The sequence below is a fragment of the Xenopus laevis genome, chromosome 1L, assembly GCF_017654675.1.
Source record: "Xenopus laevis strain J_2021 chromosome 1L, Xenopus_laevis_v10.1, whole genome shotgun sequence".
Classification (NCBI taxonomy): Eukaryota; Metazoa; Chordata; class Amphibia; order Anura; family Pipidae; genus Xenopus; species Xenopus laevis.
In genome coordinates, this window is record NC_054371.1 from 130,423,182 (window position 1) to 130,440,977 (window position 17,796).

At 35.4% G+C, this 17,796-nt stretch overlaps 1 protein-coding gene across 6 annotated transcripts in view; it reads left to right on the plus strand.

Annotated features, from left to right (window-relative positions):
• znf462.L (zinc finger protein 462 L homeolog) overlaps positions 1 to 17,379 on the plus strand; it is a 56,175-nt gene extending 38,796 nt beyond the window's left edge. For 5 of the 6 annotated variants that reach the window (XM_018257572.2, XM_018257591.2, XM_018257598.2 and 2 more), the window contains exons 8-13: positions 3,018 to 3,285; positions 4,335 to 4,471; positions 12,633 to 12,856; positions 13,320 to 13,434; positions 14,396 to 14,516; positions 15,073 to 17,379. In XM_018257572.2, the coding sequence (XP_018113061.1) occupies positions 3,018 to 3,285; positions 4,335 to 4,471; positions 12,633 to 12,856; positions 13,320 to 13,434; positions 14,396 to 14,516; positions 15,073 to 15,262 (1,055 nt within the window). In that variant the 3' untranslated portion in view covers positions 15,263 to 17,379. Of the gene's footprint in view, positions 1 to 376; positions 463 to 3,017; positions 3,286 to 4,334; positions 4,472 to 12,632; positions 12,857 to 13,319; positions 13,435 to 14,395; positions 14,517 to 15,072 lie in introns of those variants that run through there. The other variant, XR_005961434.1, reaches the window with a different exon arrangement.
• The last annotated feature ends 417 nt before the right edge of the window (positions 17,380 to 17,796 follow it).

The window sequence follows — 17,796 nt, forward strand, 5'->3', positions numbered from 1 at the left end:
TTGCCATGTTTGTGGGCACCCCATCTCTGCATGCAAATTATGTGCCTCCCTACTTAGGCATCTGTTGGACATCTTGGTGCTGGAGTACAGTGTGTGACTAGAGTAATTAGCAGACATTGACTTTGTTTGTCCTTTTTTTTCAATGAGTAAGTGTCATTCCAGACATTTGGAAACTTTGAAGGAAATCCAGAAGAATTTGCAGACTATCCCTCTAACTCTTTCCTGCCTTTAATTTTATTTAACCAGTCATTGTACTCCTTTCCATATACTGCCAGTGAATCTCATCTCTTAAACATTCATTTGCCAAGATAGTGGTTGGTTTCTCAAAAATATTAAAAAAAACACCACATTTTTGTCTGCCTCCATTGTCTTTCAGGCAATCAGCGCTTACTACTCTCCTGAACTTCTGTATTACTTTCATCCTGTACTGTTCATTTTTAGAGATACGTTGTGTGGCACATGGTAAGCTGTGTTTGTCACCTAACAACTCAGTTTGTTCCAAATCCATTCAGTATTCCCCAGTTGGCTGATAAGAATTATACAAATGTACCAGGGATGCAAAGAAGGCTTGCGCTTTCTGCTGCTGCAGCTTAGAACCATAGAAGGTTAGCATGAATGAACAGCCATTCAGTTCCCCAGTTTTCATGCTGTCACTAGATACCCTCTATATCCCATTTGTGTCCATATATATATATATATATATATATATATATATATATATATATATATTTTTTTTTTTTTTTTTTCGTTGCCAAGGTTTGGCTTGGGAGAAAGATAGCTTTACATTAATTTTATCATGCACATTTTATAATCAAGTTATTTTATGAAAAGAAATTGTTCTGGTTTTTTTGCAACACTTCGCTTACCACATTTACCAAGTATCTACCATTTCATGTCTGTATGTCCCCATAAATGTGGCTACAGTACTATTACCTAGCATAGCGTGACAGACAAAAACCAAATGCATGAGAATTTCCAAGGTAGTTTGATTAAAACTAGGACAAGCGTGTCTAGACTGACTGTCAAGCATTTCATTAAGGAGGCTTTATTTCAAAGAGAAAATGTTGCATCTTTGCTTTAATTTAAGTAAACACACAGTTGCTATGACTATATAATAGTAGACGAACAGATTAAGCGGTTATTTATCAAAGATTGAATTTTAGAGCTTTGTGAGCTTTTCTAGACCTCAAATGAACTCACAACTTTGGCTTCTAATTTAAGAAAAAACTTGAATGTAAAAAATTTAGGGGCAGATTTATTAAGAGTCAAATTCAAAATTAGAATTTTGAATTTTTTTTATGGTCAAAACTGTCAAATTCAACTAGGGAATTAACCTAACTCGATTCATATTTTAGATTTTCGAGATTTATCATACTCTGGCCCTTTAAGAATTGGAATCTGACTATTCACCACCTAAAACCTGCCAAATTCATGTATAAGTCAATGGGAGAGGTCCAGTGACCAAGTTGGAGATGTTTGTAGCCTTCCTGACATTCAAGTTGTTCTCAGAGAAAAAACCCGAATCGAGTTTGGTCATTCAATTCGAATTTTCGAGTTGCTAAAATTCGTTTGAGTTTTAGATATAAGATTTTTTGTTTAAATAACCCCCCAGTCGAATTTTGAGTATATTCGAATTTGAGCGAATATAAAAACTCACATGAATTTGAAATTCGACCTTTGATAAATGTGCCTCTTAGGGGCAGATTTATCAAAGGTCGAAGTTAAAAAAAACTTTGAATTCAAAAAGACCAAGCGAATGGTGGTCGAATTTTTTTTGGGGTCGAAGTGGGCCGAATTCGGCTTAGTTTGAATCGTACTTCGACCTTCGATCTCCCGAACTCCCCAATTGCCTCCATACTGGTTCTAGGAGGTCCCCCATAGGCTAAAACAGCACTTTGGTAGCTTTTAGATGGTGAATGGTCGAAGTTTTAAAGAGACCGTACTTCAAAAAAATTAGAATTTCAACGTTTTTTCAAATTCGAATCGAAGTTGGACTATTCCCTAGTCGAAGTACACAAAAAATAGCTCGAAATTCGAAGTTTTTCAATTCGAAACTTCACCTTAGATAAATCTGCCCCTTAGTGTAGTCGGGGGGTGAAAACTCGAATACTCAAATTTATTGAGTTTTCGGCAAAAAAAACTTGAATTGATCGAGATTTTGAGCAAAAAAAACCTCGAACATCATGAAGGTTATTAACATCTTCAAATAGTAAGGGACCTCTGCCATTGAACTAGACAGGTTTTAGATGGTGTATTTTCAGATTCAAGCTATTTCCAGCTTTGGGGTGTAAGAAATCTCAAAAAACTTTTTTTTTTTTTTTTTTTTTTTTTTTTTTTACCTGAAAAATGAGTTTTTGGCTAAAAAAAACTCCTCCAAAAATCGACCTTTGATAAATAGTCCTCTTAGTATTGGTAAATCCTTTGGCATAGTTTACGTTTTCTTTTTAAGTATATATAAAAGTATGGGGGTATTTTTATAAAATTCGTGAACATATTTTGCCATTTGAACTGGCAGGGTTTATTATGCTTTTGAAAGGCAAACAAGAAACAAGATATGTAAAAACTGTAATGTATATACAGTAATGTTTAGCAGTAAAACCTGTATAGGAGAAAGCATCTTCTTTTATTAGATATTCTAGGCTGTCTGTTGATGCCTACAAGGACTGACTGGTCTTCAGTTCTAACATGCCGTTGGACATTAACACTGTAAGGCATGTATTCTATTAGGGCCTGGGTTATGTTAGTGACTTGTAGGCCACAGACATTCTATCAGATATAGTAAGGACCAGTTTGCATTATCTGTTTTTTATTAACTGAAACAGAATAGGTATCCACTTGTACATTATCTTAAACATGGTATTTAAATGGAATGGTATGCTCTTTCCATTTTTATACTGATGCTAAAGGTGTATAAAGATTTAATTTGTTTTATCATTTTTATTTTTTGGTTACAAGACTTCAAACGGTTAGATGGTGATCCTTACAAACTACCCCTTATTTGTTTTCCCTCCTGTCAGAATCTTTATATTCTGAGCCGCCTGATGTTCAGCAGCAACTCAATCATTACCAGTCGGCTGCACTTGCTAGATATAACAGCAACAATAGCCCAGCTCCTCTTCCTGTGAGCAGCACCTCAGCTGAGCAAAACCAAGAGGCCGTCCTCAACTGTGAATTTTGTGATTTTGCATCTGGATATATTCAGAGTATTCGTCGGCACTATCGGGATAAACATGGAGGGAAAAAACTCTTCAAGTGCAAAGAGTGCTCCTTCTACACTTGCTTTAAGTAAGTACAACAAAAACCACACTGCAAGTCAACTTTTGTTTGAGATTACATTAGTCCCACAATAAATAATTTTGTTGCCATATCCGGTAAAACTAATATTCCTTTTTGTCTTATTCGTTATTCCTTTTGTCACTATTCTAGGTTATTTAATATTTACTAAAAGCCTATCCGCTATGAAATATATTTTATATATAATTATACCAGGTCTTCTAAACCATTGCAATTAATGATCAAGTATCGTTTACAGGTATTGGGAACTGTTACCTGGAAACCAATTATCTAGAAAGCTCCCAATTACAGGAAGGCCATCTCCCATAGACTCTATTTTAATCAAATAATTTTTTCAAAATTTCTGTAATAATAAATAGTACAGTATGGGACCTATTATCCAGAATGCTCGGGACCTGGGGTTTTCCGGATAACGAATCTTTCCTTAAGTCTACTAGAAAATCATGTAAACATTAAATAATCCCAATAAAATGGTTTTGCCTTCAATAAGGATTAATTATATCTTAGTTTGGATTAAGTAAAAGGTACTGTTTTATTATCACAGAGAAAAAGGCAATCATTTAAAAAAAAAAATTGGTCTATTTGGATAAAATGGAGTCTATGGGAGATGGGCTTTCCGTAATTTGGAGCTTTCTGAATAATGGGTTTCCGGATGACAGATCCTTAAACTGTACCTTAATCCCAACTATAATATAAATAATCCTTGTTTGAGAAAAAACATTTTAATTAACTTATTCATTTATTTAATGTTTAAAATATTTTTTAGTAGACATAGCATGGTGATCCAAATTACAGAAGGATCCCTTATCTGGAAAACACCAGCTACCGAGCATTCTGGATAACAGGTCACATACCAGACACGTTGCTATAGGTTCCTAGATTAGGTGCAACGTTTGTTACCCACATGGTCCTTTTGTAATGTAGGAATTTTGTGGAGTATGTTTATATATTTATGAGCAATTTATTACAGTTGATCCTTATATGGGAATTCTGCCGTTAACGTTTGCCATACATGAGTTTTTTTTACTCATTTCTTACAGGTCAGCTTTTACTATGCATGTTGAAGCTGGACATTCTGCAACTCCTATGGAAGGTCCCAAAGATTTACGCTGCCCTCTCTGTCTGTACCATACCAAATATAAGCACAACATGATAGACCATATAGTCCTGCACAGAGGTAACTATATCTTTTGCAATGTTTTTATAGTTTAAAAAAAAGTATTTTAGGCAATGTGACAAGCAAGTATGTACATATGTATGTATAAAATGCCACATGGATACACAACACTGTAAATTTTCACAGGTATGAGTGATAATAATATAGACAAATTGTCATGTCTGTCGTTCTCTGTAAGAACACTGAACAGTGCTGTGATTCTGTCTGCCCCTCCCCTGACTCTAGTCTTCTTACCTATGCCAGAGGTTCAGTTAATGGGTAGCCCCGAGGAATTTGGCTAAATTTAACTCTGAACAGCCGGCAGACAAGTTAGCCAGCCCTTCCCTAAACACAATACGACTCTATAAACACAATTAGGGGCAGATTTATCAAGTGTCGAATTTCGAGGGGTTAAAACCCTCGAAATTCAACCATCGAATTGAAATCCTTCGAATATTGAATTCAAAGGATTTCGCGCTAAAATAGAGATGGATCGAATAAAAATCTAACGATTTTTACCGATCGAACGATTTTTATTCGATGCCAAAAACTTTAAAAAATGCAATGGAAGGTCCCCATAGGCTAATATAGCAATTCGGTAGCTTTAATTTGCCGAAGTATTGAAATCGAAGGATTTTTAAAGAGACAGAGACTATCGAATGGTCAAATATTCAAACGATTTTTACTTTGAATCAAAGTAAATTCAAAGTCGTAGTATCCTATTCGATGGTTGAAGTATCCAAAAAATTACTTTGAAATTCAAACTTTTTGGACTTTGAAAATTCACTCGAGCTTAGTAAATCTGCCCCTTAATGAATAAACAAGGGTTTCGGAACAACACAACAGTACTAGAAGGTTCTGTTTGAAAGCTGTTAAGCTGTAATCACAGGCATATAAACCACTTTGATGTGTTTGGAAGGAAATAAGTGATTCTTTATTGTATCACTTTTTATTTAACTATTTGGCTTGTATGCAGTGCTGTATATTAAACATTTTGTGCCAACCACAGTCTTGCTTCCCCCTGTACTGAGAAGTTGTAGAGAGTTCTTGCCTGTTGTAAACAGTGTAGAGAGGCCTCTCACATTTACTCATACAATGCATATGTACAGGATTTTATCTGTTTGTTTCCAGCTATCTGAAATAAAGGATTCACTTGAATAGTACAGGTATGGGACTTGTTATCCAGAATGCTCGGACCTGGGTTTTTCTGGATAAGGGGTCTTTCCATAATTTGGCTCTTCATACCTTGTCTACTAGAAAATTATGTAAACATTAAATAAACCCTGGTTTTGCTTCCAATAAGGATTAATTATATCTTAGTTTGGCTGAAGTACAAGGCAATGCCTACTCTTAGCTATGCGCTCGTGCATGGACATACAAATTTTGAGGCCAGCACACACAACAAATTGTGGTACGCACACAAGTTTAAAGTTTAAAAATTTTTTTTTTGGACACACATAGCTGAGATGGAATTAGATGGAACATTGGTACAAGGTACTGTTTTATCATACAGAAAAAAAGGAAATTTATTTAAAAAAAATAGAATTATTTGATAAAAATGGAGTCTATGGGGCAAATTCACTAACCTCCGAAAATTCGCCAGCGATGGCTTTGCTCACAGCGCAACACATAATCAGGCGTAGATTCGCCAGGACAACGCTAATTCGCTTAAATCCGAAGTTGCGTCCAGGGCGCCGAACGCTGGCGAAGTTGCGCTAGCGTTGGCTAATTTGCATATGGCAGGAAGTTAAATTTCAATGGATGTATATGTTGCAGCAAATACATTACACTACACAAGCCCAGGGAACCTTTAATAAAATAAAAAAGTTGTTAAATTGACTACACGTGAGCCCAGTGTATAGTTTGTGCCATATGTTAGGAAATGTGGGGGGGAAGTCAGTTACCGGAAAAAAAAATTACCCTCTTTTTCAGCCTGAACCCTGAAAAGGAAAATACTCTAGCTTGGGTTTTTTAGGAAGTCCTATCTACTCTATTGCACTTCGCCTGGTGTGAGGTGGCGAAGGCAAGCCTGGCGCAAGAGGTAACGTTCAGTAAAATCCGCATCTTAGTGAATTTGCGTAGTTACAACCATCCGCCAGATCGCATATTCGCCAGGCGTTAGGGAGCGAAGTACCGCTAAAGTCTATCTCCTTTGCTAGCGAAGTTACACCGGTGACCATAAGTAAATCGGCAAAGTACCCAAATTATGTTACGCTGGCGAATTTTCCCCGTGTTCGCCTTTTAATAAATTTCGCCCTTTACACTTCGCCCTTTAATAAATTTGTATTTGTCCCTATGAGAGATGGCCATCCCATTATTCGGAGCTTTCAGATAATGGATTTCCGGAGATCCCATACCTTTATAGGTATTTTCAAATAAAGGGCTACCTTAAACTTATATTGTTGTTACAATACATTATAATAAAGTAAAAAAAGTATTAATTTTTTCCTAACAATACATGATATTGTGTAATGTAGTTTTACTTTTTGTGGGGTTGGAAAGAAATTTCTTCTGCCAAAGTTATTGGCATTTGTAAGGGAAAACATGTCCCTCCTAATCATAATGTACAAATGTCAGGATGCAGTGCTTTGCAACATTGAATTGCATTATAAACATTTTTTGTGAACATATTAAAACTTTTATCCAGTCCTTTTTACATTGTGCCCTTTTGAGGAAGGTATATGGCCACTGACCTTTGTCAAAACAGAAATAGTTTTAAACTCTCCAGCATAACAATAAGTTTGCTCTAAAATAACTGACTATTGTGTATGTATAAACATTTTCATAACCTTTATTAGAAAGGCTGAGAGGTTTTAGCTCTGCTAATCTTGTGTGGAGTCCGTAATATATACAGGTCATGGAACTCCGAGGTAACTTCTAATATCCTCATAATTTGCAACTGGAGGTACTTTATTATAATATACAAGTTTCAGTGAGTCATGTGACAGAAATGGCAACAGAACTCACCGTTTATAACTGATGACATCAGGATATAATATAAGGATATAATTTACAAGATATTCATGGCTTTTTTGTATTATACAGGTATATTTATATTATATGTTAACACAAACCCTTATAGTCTTATTAAAATCTGCAACATGAACACTCCAGAGAGGTCTTTTTTGCATGTGGTTTAGAGGTTACACTTTTGTGATTTTCTGAAGTTGAATCTTAGTGGCCGTTTCAGAAAAATGAATATGCCTGATTGTTAAAAGGAACAAATTCAAGGTATAAACCTAGAACATCATCCATATTCAAAACAATGGCAAACGTCTGCTAAAGTCTCCCACTGAGACATTCGCTCTCAACACAGTGCCACTCTACTATGACCATTACTTCATCTATGGAGCCAGCGAGTGATCTGTCTGAGTGATTTCCTTTACTGGCACATATGGGGAAATTATTAAATTAACAATTGCTGGCTCATGAAACACCAGGATGCTATTTCCGTTACAGAAATGTCCTGGATGTGTAATAATTTTATTTCACAATTGTATTTGAGTTCCTAAGCCTAACATTCTTTTAAGGACCGGGAGTGGTGGTCTACAAACAATATACTCATGCTTGTGAGCCTTTGACTAATTTTAGCTGGTATAATTAATTGGCTGATTCCATTTGGTATGAGCAATGATCAGTGCTCCACTGACAAACCACATAATTGAGTTATTTGCACATAGTTGAGTTATTTGCAGTTAGCCAAATGTCATCTATAAAGGCTGGAGTGAATGGATGTCATAACCCAATAGCCAGAACCCAACTTCCTGCTTTCCATCCCACTAACTATGTTAGTCAGCGTAGAAGGGGACCACAAGGGACATAACTGTCAGATTCAAAAGCAAGTAGTTATGATCCATAACCCCCCACAAGTCACTGATTGGTTACTGACTCTAACCAATTAGAAAGCAGCAAAGCAGGAAGTTGTGTTATGGCTATTATATTAGACATCCGGTCACTCCAGGAAAGATGAACAGTGGGCCTGTATTTTTGGGCTGCTGTAGCTCCAACAGTTCTAGACAAAGCTAAGTGTTACTCCCAGGATATAAAGTGCTGAGCATGGCAATTAATCATTTGACAGTTTGGGGCAGATTTATTAAAATGTGAGATTAGAATTTACCACTTTCTGTTCATTCCTATGGGATTTTTACATTTCTAAAAATCCCATGGAAAGAATAGAAAGTGAATGAGTTTTTCTGTGGTAACATCTAGGGGCCCATTCACTAAGCTCGAGTGAAGGATTCGAATGAAAAAAAATCGAATTTCGAAGTATTTTTTGGGTACTTCGACCATCGAATTGGTTAAATTCGTTCGAATACGAACGAATCGAACGAAAAATCGTTCGACTATTCGACCATTCGATAGTCGAAGTACTTTCCCTTTAAAAAAAACTTCGACCCCCTACTTCGGCAGATAAAACCTACCGAAGTCAATGTTAGCCTATGGGGAAGGTCCCCATAGGTTTGCTAACCTTTTTTTGATCGAAGGATTTTCCTTCGATCGAACGATTAAAATCCTTCGAATCGTTCGATTCGAAGGATTTAATCGTTCGATCGAACGAAAAATCCTTCGATCGATCGAACGAACGTTTAGCGCTAAATCCTTCGACTTCGATATTCGAAGTCGAAGGATTTCAATTCGAGGGTCGAATTTCGAAGTATTTTTTACTTCGAAATTCGACCCTTAGTGAATCTGCCCCCTAATCTCACATTTTGATGAATCCCCTAAACTGTTGGTATCACTTTTTATCACTCTGTCTACTTAACTCCTTACCCTGGGAATAGTAATTTGATTAACTACATTATAGTTTTTTATTATATTTTTATTATAAAGAAGGATGAAATAGAGATTAAGGGTTATTTACAAAAATTATTATTTTTTTTTTTTATGAAAACAAAGCCGACCAAACTCCTTTCCACAAATTGAACTCGTTTATCCATTATTGTTCTTCAAAAAATCGGAGTGACAGACTGTCGCGACGAAATGAAGGCGTCAATTTCTATTGTACGATTAATGCTCCGAAAACTCAATTTATCGAATTATCTCTGTGAAAACAACTTTTTAGGTTCAAAAAAACCCCGACCTTTTTTCGGATTATCATGCACGCAGATCATGACATCAAGGAACTACTTCAGGTTTCAAACAGGTTTGAGATGGCGTATTTTCGTATTCGGATTTTTAGCAGGGGTTTGATAAATCTCTCTCAAAAAAAAATTTCAATTTCCACCGTAAAAACCTCAAACCTCACCCTTGGTGTGCAATGAATTTTCTTGCTATTTAAACACTGGAGATTACTTTTTTTCTTTCAAATTCAAAAGGAAATTGTATTCTTTTAATGTACTGGCACAGAGTGTTTTCATAACCATGGTTTTAAGTAACATAAAATGTGGCACCCAAGGGCATGAAACTGCCCTGTGTGCCGTTCCACTTAAAGTATTTCTGCTAAATACATAAAACATCTGGTAACTTCATTCTGCATACTTTGCTTTAAAAGTACTTAATATTTTCCATTTTACCTGATTTTAAAAATCAAATTTTTTTTACATAGGTCCTAGTAATGTATCATTTTTTTTTTTTTCATCTCAATTAGCCCCTGGCTGTTTGAAAGCTTTTTAGTTTACTCTTCTGTGCATATCATATGTGTTATTTTTCCCCAGTGGTCTGGTATTTTTAGCAAATGATGGATCAGTTTTCAAGCTGCATTATACCACTGGGAGCGCTTCTGTCAGTGTAAGATCTCCAGTGCACAGTGTTGTCAAGCTCTGTGTATGTCCCATCATGACAACAAGCATTTCTTCTAAGCAAGCAATTAAAATAGTGATATCTGTTCAATACTAACCAACCTTGGATTTCTATATTGAGAAATATATGCTCTTTATAATGACTTCCTTCATGTCTATTTTGATTTTTTTTTTTAATTTGTAAAATATATATCTTGAAGATTTTTTTCATAATTTCTAACTCACTTTCTAACCTACACTTTTATGTCAGGACTTTCACACTCTAGTATAAAGACATAAACATGAATGACTGGCGCGGGAGTTCGGAATTCTTTGATACCAAATATGCTTCTGATTACCCAACTATGGGGACATGCAAAGATCTCAAAATATAAATATGACATTTTGATGGCTGACGCATAGGAAGGATGGATAGTTAGTTCAAAAAAATACAGGACAATATTACAAGAAAAAAATGAGAATAAGGACATAATAGTGTAGGATATGTTGTTTGGTCAAGGAACATAATTCTTTTCTAAGGAAGGAAACACAAACATAATAATAGGAAGGAAAAATGTATACATGTTTACTGATGGGGGTGAGTCTAAGGGCAAGTCCAGACATGTCGTTTTTACGTTGTGTTTTTAAAACAGCTCCGTTGGACGTAAATACGCCACTGAAATCACACGCGACCGTCAACATTTATTTTTCAGCATGTAGGTTTCTTTTCCTAACATGCACTTCTCATTGTTCTCATTCCCCATAATTCTGCTGGCTGGAAATAGAAAATAGAAAAGCTATTAAGAAATAGAAAAACTATTTACATGCAAAATAGAGCAGGAATGATCGTCAATACGCAACGTAATTACGTCACAGGCCATAAAAACGTATATGCGTCATTTATCTCAATTTGGACACCATATTTAAAATACACTGCGTATTTACACGATGCAGATCCCATAGAGTCTATTGATTTGATAGTTTGTTGACGTATTGGCGTCTCTGCTAAAAAACGCCAATACTGGCGTCCCGTAGCGGATTTCAGCTTGCAAGCGCCCTGTGAGAATTGCCATAGTGCGTTTTCCATTCATTTCATCGGTAGTGCAGTTTATGCATATTTACGCCCGACTGAGCTTTTTTAAAAACACCACGTCTGGCCTTGCCCTAGTTGATATGAGTACACATATATGTGGTTATCTATAAATAGTTTGAATATTTGTGGCTGATTTCAATAACTGAATAAAACAAAACAACTCAGAGACCAGTGAGTTCAACTACTACTATTTGTTTAAAAAAAACACACTGGGCTCCCACCTGCAGTATTGTTTCTAGTTACTGCATATCATATTTGGACATAGAATAGAACCAAACTTTTTAGGGCCTATACTATCATCCATCTGACCCATCATATTTTGGCATTCCAAATGCAACAAAACCTTTTAGAGAGCATCTGAGAGGAAGAGTAGGAGGCAGAGAGGATAGTCATTAAGAAAAGAAGGGAGCTGTACAAAGCACATATTCATTGTGTATAGAATAATAAAGCAAATCGTTCCATTCCATTTTTTGAGAAGCATTCGTAGTGATGGTCTCCTAAAATGGCTTAATTTATTCCAAACCAAATCTCAAGATGGAGAAAGCTAGATCTATATTCACTAGTAATTGCTTGCTTTGATTGAGATTTGATATGAGTGCACCATTCTTTCTATTAATACATTTGCATGAATGCATATATACATGTGTGTGTATATAGTAATATGTATATCGGCATTCATGTAACCTTATAACTGGTCTGTACACGGTCAATAATTTTCTTTTTGGATGGTAGAAATTTTAACACATTGAGTTTTAAGAAAAATGATCATTACCATTTAAATACACAAGGGAAAAACAAGGTTTTTCACCATTTATGATGCAATAACTGAAATGATCTGCTATCCGATTACTTGTGAAAGGATAAATTAGTTGGTAACCTGAACAGATGTTGGCTTTGAAATCCATTGTGTTACAGCTTTGAAGTTGGATGCATTGTTCAAGGAATGCAAGTCAAGTGTATTTTAGTCTTTGCAGTAAACAAGTTACTCCCATTTTATATGAGCTACTTTTATTTCAGATGCATTGCATACAACTACTGCTTACATCTTCTGGTCAAAGTAAAAAAGGAAAATATAGAACAGTTTTCTTAATGCAAAGACTTTCTTTTGTCATAGGGAACATTTTAGTTTCATATCTAAGAGCTGCAATTATCTTGGAAAGCTCTTATAATGTACTTTTGGAGCAGTTATATGCTTATGGACTTTTCTTTGTGATACTATTAACATAATCCTGAAACCAATTTTAAAGCATACATGAATGTATCACTGTAACAATAATCGAATATTGATATACAATATTATTACATTCCTTCCATATTTTGTAATTCTACATGTTTTGCCATCTGTTAAACATTTGCAAACTTGTTGTTACAGAAGAGAGGGTCGTTCCCATTGAAGTTTGCCGTTCCAAATTATCGAAACACCTCCAGGGAGTTGTGTTTCGATGTGATAAATGTACCTTTACCTGCTCGAGTGATGAGGCCTTACAGCAACACATTGAAAAGCACAATGAACTAAAGCCCTATAAATGTCAACTCTGTTACTATGAAACCAAACAATCTGAGGAGTTGGATACCCATCTGAGAGAGGAGCATAAGGTACAACCCTGTTTTCTTTTTTGAAGCAAGAGTAAAGCAATATAAAAGAAGGAGGGAAATATGTGTGTGGCTGAAAAATCAAAAGCAATATTTTATTGGTAGGAAAGTGTTTAATGGATTGAAACATTTTTTTAATGTATCTGTGCTTTAGAATGTGTTAATTAATGGAGGATTAGCAATTCGGAAAACCTGGTTTCTGTATTGGAATGCCCACCATGAAATAGAGCTTCCTAAATCTGAAAACATCTATACATTTTTTTACTAAGTGGTAAAAAAAATACCAGTCATTATCAAATAGGCCCCAAAATGAATTAAGCAGCATTAAAAAGCATAAATGATAAATAGTGACAAAAAATGGTTTTCGCAAATGTTCTTATGAGAGCAAGATCAGTTTGAAAGGTGCTAGTTTCAATGGTTAATGAATGAGGTAACAGCTGTATTTACTATTTAACTCTTGTTAAAGGTATGCCGTAATTTTGAGTTGGTTGGATTGGTAAATTTGGATCAGTTGGAACAAATGAAAGATAAACCAGAAAGCTCTAGCAGCGATGAAGAAGAGGTCACCAGCAAATGTCAAGGTGAGTCATTTGAAGTGCTTTATAGTGACCAACGATGACTTTTGGCTTCAAAATAGGCTTTCACTATTGTAATATTAATTGCAAGCAGATGAGCACCTGCCAGCTAAAATATTTTGTATGAAAACTGAGGTGCCAAAGTCCATTGTTGCCCTAGGAACACCAAACACATGGGCAATAGACAACTCTATACTGAGGAACAGACACAATGGTATTTTGGAAATACTGTAACATTCCATTGTGTGTTAAAAAAAAGAACTTGCACCTAAAAGTGCAGTTTGCCTGCAGCACAGTGGTACATGACCCTTTATATTGCTGAATCTACTTATTTTAAACATGTGCCTTTCCCTGAAGCTAACCTCTGATAACCTCTGAAATTTATTATTTCATCCTATACACCTATACCGTCGTTTTCAATGATCGTGTAAGTGACAGGGTCTCTTGAAAGGAGCCGTTTACCCAATTATTCAGCATGAAGAGGACATGAACATACATTTTTCCTAGTAGTTAAATCAGGAAAAAACTTTTTTTGTTTTTCCTTGAGCTAAAGAAATGTTTTGTCCTTGGTGGGGGGGGGGGGGGTGGTGATAATCAGATTACCAGCACACAACCCCCCCACACACACAACACACTCTTTATCCATTGTTTTGTTTTACAGATAATTGTGCAGGAGGATTATGTGTGTTCTGGTAATCTGTAGAACAAAACAAGAAGCATACACCCCACAGTATTACTCAAAAAGTAGGCGTGTGTTGAAATTCCTTTAATGTGTTTTCCTTTGGCAGGAGCTTTTGCTTTAAAGTACATGATTTCCTTCAGTAAAAGTGTACATTCAATTAGACCAGATTTCAGTTTTATATCAAAATAGTGAGGCAGGGCGGCTAAAGAGGAATTCGATTGCAGTGGTTTGAGTGATTTCTTGATTTGTTAAAAAATGAATAAAAATCTCTTCTCCCCTTCTTAGATGCTGAACTTATTACTGAAAGCAATGATATTGCTCAGGAAAAGCGTTTTCCCTGTGAGTTTTGTGGAAGAACCTTTGCACTGTACACTGAATGGGAACGTCATGTGTTAAGACATGGCATGTAAGTTGCTGTTCTGTGTCATTTGTAACATTTCTGTTTCTACAGGGAACATACAACATGTTCTAATTCTAGTCATCTTAACCAAAAGATATAATCAAGTTAAAAAAATGATCCATTGTCCGATAAAACTATACAAACTTAGATTGGTTGTGGCAAAGTCAGTAGTTGGGTTGTAAGGAACCTCATAGTAAAACAACCCTGTTCTAAACGCTTAGCTCCAGATAATTAATGTCTAGCACAACACCAACGTTCCCATTTCATTTAATAACATCCCATTTAATAAACATTTTGCAAATTCTGGATGTAATTGTTCTATAGATGGGGGTAGTGAAAGCAGCACATAAACCAGAAGTTTTCAAAAACATGTTTGAATATTCATGAATTCTTATTTCTTTTATTCTTATATTTCAAATTAGTTTTACTTTTAATTAGAATCAAACATCGCTTTTATAGGATGTTACTGGGCCTAAGTTTATTTTCTTTAAACAGTATATAGCGGGGTTATGTGGTGCAGCAGAAAGAACACATTCATTGTATTTCTCTTTCCCTTTCAAAGGACTGCTCATGACAACAGGAAGGGGGACGAAGAGAACAGAAAGCCAAAAGACAACATTGAGCAAAACATAAACGATTTCCATGTGAGCAAAATGGAAATGGCAGAGGAAAGACAAGTAGATGCTTCCCAGCAGACAAAAAACTGTAGTTTAAAAAACCTTGCAGAGAACACTGAGACCAAAAATGAATAAACCTTTCATTTCAGAAGAAAAACAAAGGACTTACTTGAACACTGGTGGAAGTGGTGGAAATCACAAGAGAAAAGGAAAAGCTGCTTTTAAGGACTTAACATCTTTATTTTTCCCACAAGCACTGATACTCATGGGAGTGTGTACAATATAAATGAATTTAAGTGAGGAAGTGTGCCCCTCGGTGGCATTATTATTTCTCATTCGTTCATCATGCTTACTTGGAACAAAGCTTGAGTCATTTTTAGACTTACTGGAGGATCTCAGCTTTATGGCATAGTTCTACTGTGGAATCTTCACTAAAGACTCACGGAATCTCTCACTAGACTGTAATTTTGAAAGCACCACTTTCGGGACATGCTTTGTATTTTAATACTCAAAAAATAAAAAAAACTGCAGCTGCTTTAGGGACTGATCCATAATCATAACCGTTCTGCACTTCACCTGGCCACCTGTTTCCTAGTACCTCAAGTTACCCATGGGAATGGGAATTCTATTTGCATTTGTTCGTACTACTTTTCCTGGTGGATGAATGTTGAGAAAACCGGACAAGACGTGAACAAAAAAAAAAACATTTTTTTTTTCTTTTCAAAAGAGAGTTTATACTAGACACAATGTCCTGCTTGAAACCCCTTTGATGGGCTTTGTTTTAAATTACTGTGACTTTTTTTTTTTCTTTTTATTTATGAAAACAGGATTTGTTACTATGTGACCCCCTTAATTGTAGGCTGCGTGTTTGCTGGCTGTAAATTAAGGGTTGGCTTTTTTCAATCTACCCTCAATGTAGAAGACCCTTCCTTTGACAGAAGTTTTTTTCTTTTCTGTTCTTTAGATTGCCATATATAGACCAGTTCTTAAGTTACTGATTTGAATGCTTGATAATCAAGCAAACTCACAACTTTTTGATCATTTTGGTCCTTTCCGTAAATAATAATGTGTTTCACAGCATGCATATTTAAGGTGGCAAACACACCAGCAGCCACGAGAGTTTTGGGTGATCTAGTATATTCTGGCAAATGAATTGACACATTTAAATCTGGCTCTCTGATGGTAAATAAAAAACATGTACTAATTCTGAATAGGTTTCATATAAAAAAATATCCGTTTTCTGATTAGCAGTGAACACCTCCTAACCATAAATTCTCATAACTCTTTAGTTGGTAAAAGAGTAGGTAATCCTAACCGTTACGTGGCAATGTTTTGGAAACCTTTTTTTCTAGGATGGGCTTTTAAAAGGTTGATTCTCAGAAGCATTACTAAATGTAGGAATTGAGCTAAATGGTGAACAGATTTTTTTCTTTAATTTTTAACTGAAGTCTCAGCATATGTATAAGTTGACTGTTCTTATTCAGTGGATGCCAAATAAACTGAGCATCACATAAATCCTGCAGTTACTCAAAAATCAATAGATCTAAATGATACCATCACACTGCTTGCTTTATACCCAATAGGAAGTGTTAAGTATGAGAATATAAAATTTACGTTTTCTTCCCCAGAGCAATGTTGGAGTCATCGTTACACTGTTTCATGTAAATGTACATATTTTCCATTAACATAGTTTTCATTGCACTTTTTTTGTTAGATTTTTAAAGGTTTTTTTTTTTTTAAATTCTAGATCCAGCATAGATTATGTTAATTTAAATTTGCCTGGGGCTCATACTTTGAGTTGCTGTAATATATCCCCTACCTCATTCCTTTGCGGTGAGCAGAAATCATTTCAGGTTTACCAGCTTCTCAATAAAATAAGAGTAAATAGCCTTTTGTTTTTCAGAACTTCCAATCCAATTCTCTTGTACCAACAACAAACCAAAAATGGTTTATAGTAAACTGAACTTTCCAGTATAGTCTTTGTAACTTTTACACCGAATACACATGTTGAAAAATACTTCTCTTTGCATAAAGGTTATCTCTTTTTGTGGTTGAGCCTTACAGCATATCTATTGGCATTTTCTTAAAGCTTCTCGAAGTAGTTGGACTTCTGGAATGGCTACCAAAAATAATTCCATAAAGATTGTGATGTGCTTTTATCACTACTTTATTTTTCCAATAATGTGTAAATAATGTAATCCATTTGTTTTGCTAACCTGTTAATAAAAACTATGGGACCATTATCCTTTTAACTAGTGTTTGTCTACTCCTTTGTGTAGCTGAATATGATAATTGTGTGACCGTTTGTAACAATATATTGAGGTTTATTGGCTTACCTCAAATTAGTTAAAATATTCTTAAGAACACTTCTTCGAAGTAGACAAGACTGTGACTTGTCTAAATGAGCTTTTGCATACAACAAGTTTGTGGCGTGAGTGCAGAAAGGGCTTTTTTCTCATCACCCTGCCATACAGATGTTCTTTGTGCAAATTGCGCTGCATTGTAGACAATTTTGCACAGCCATTTTTCACCTTTGATTTAATTTCATACAACTGAATACTGTTTCACTAAAAATCTTTTTTCAGAAAACACCCCAGTACAGATGTTCCTGAGAAATGAAAGACATACCGTACCATGGTTATCTTTTTTGTTGAAAGTAGAGTAAATTA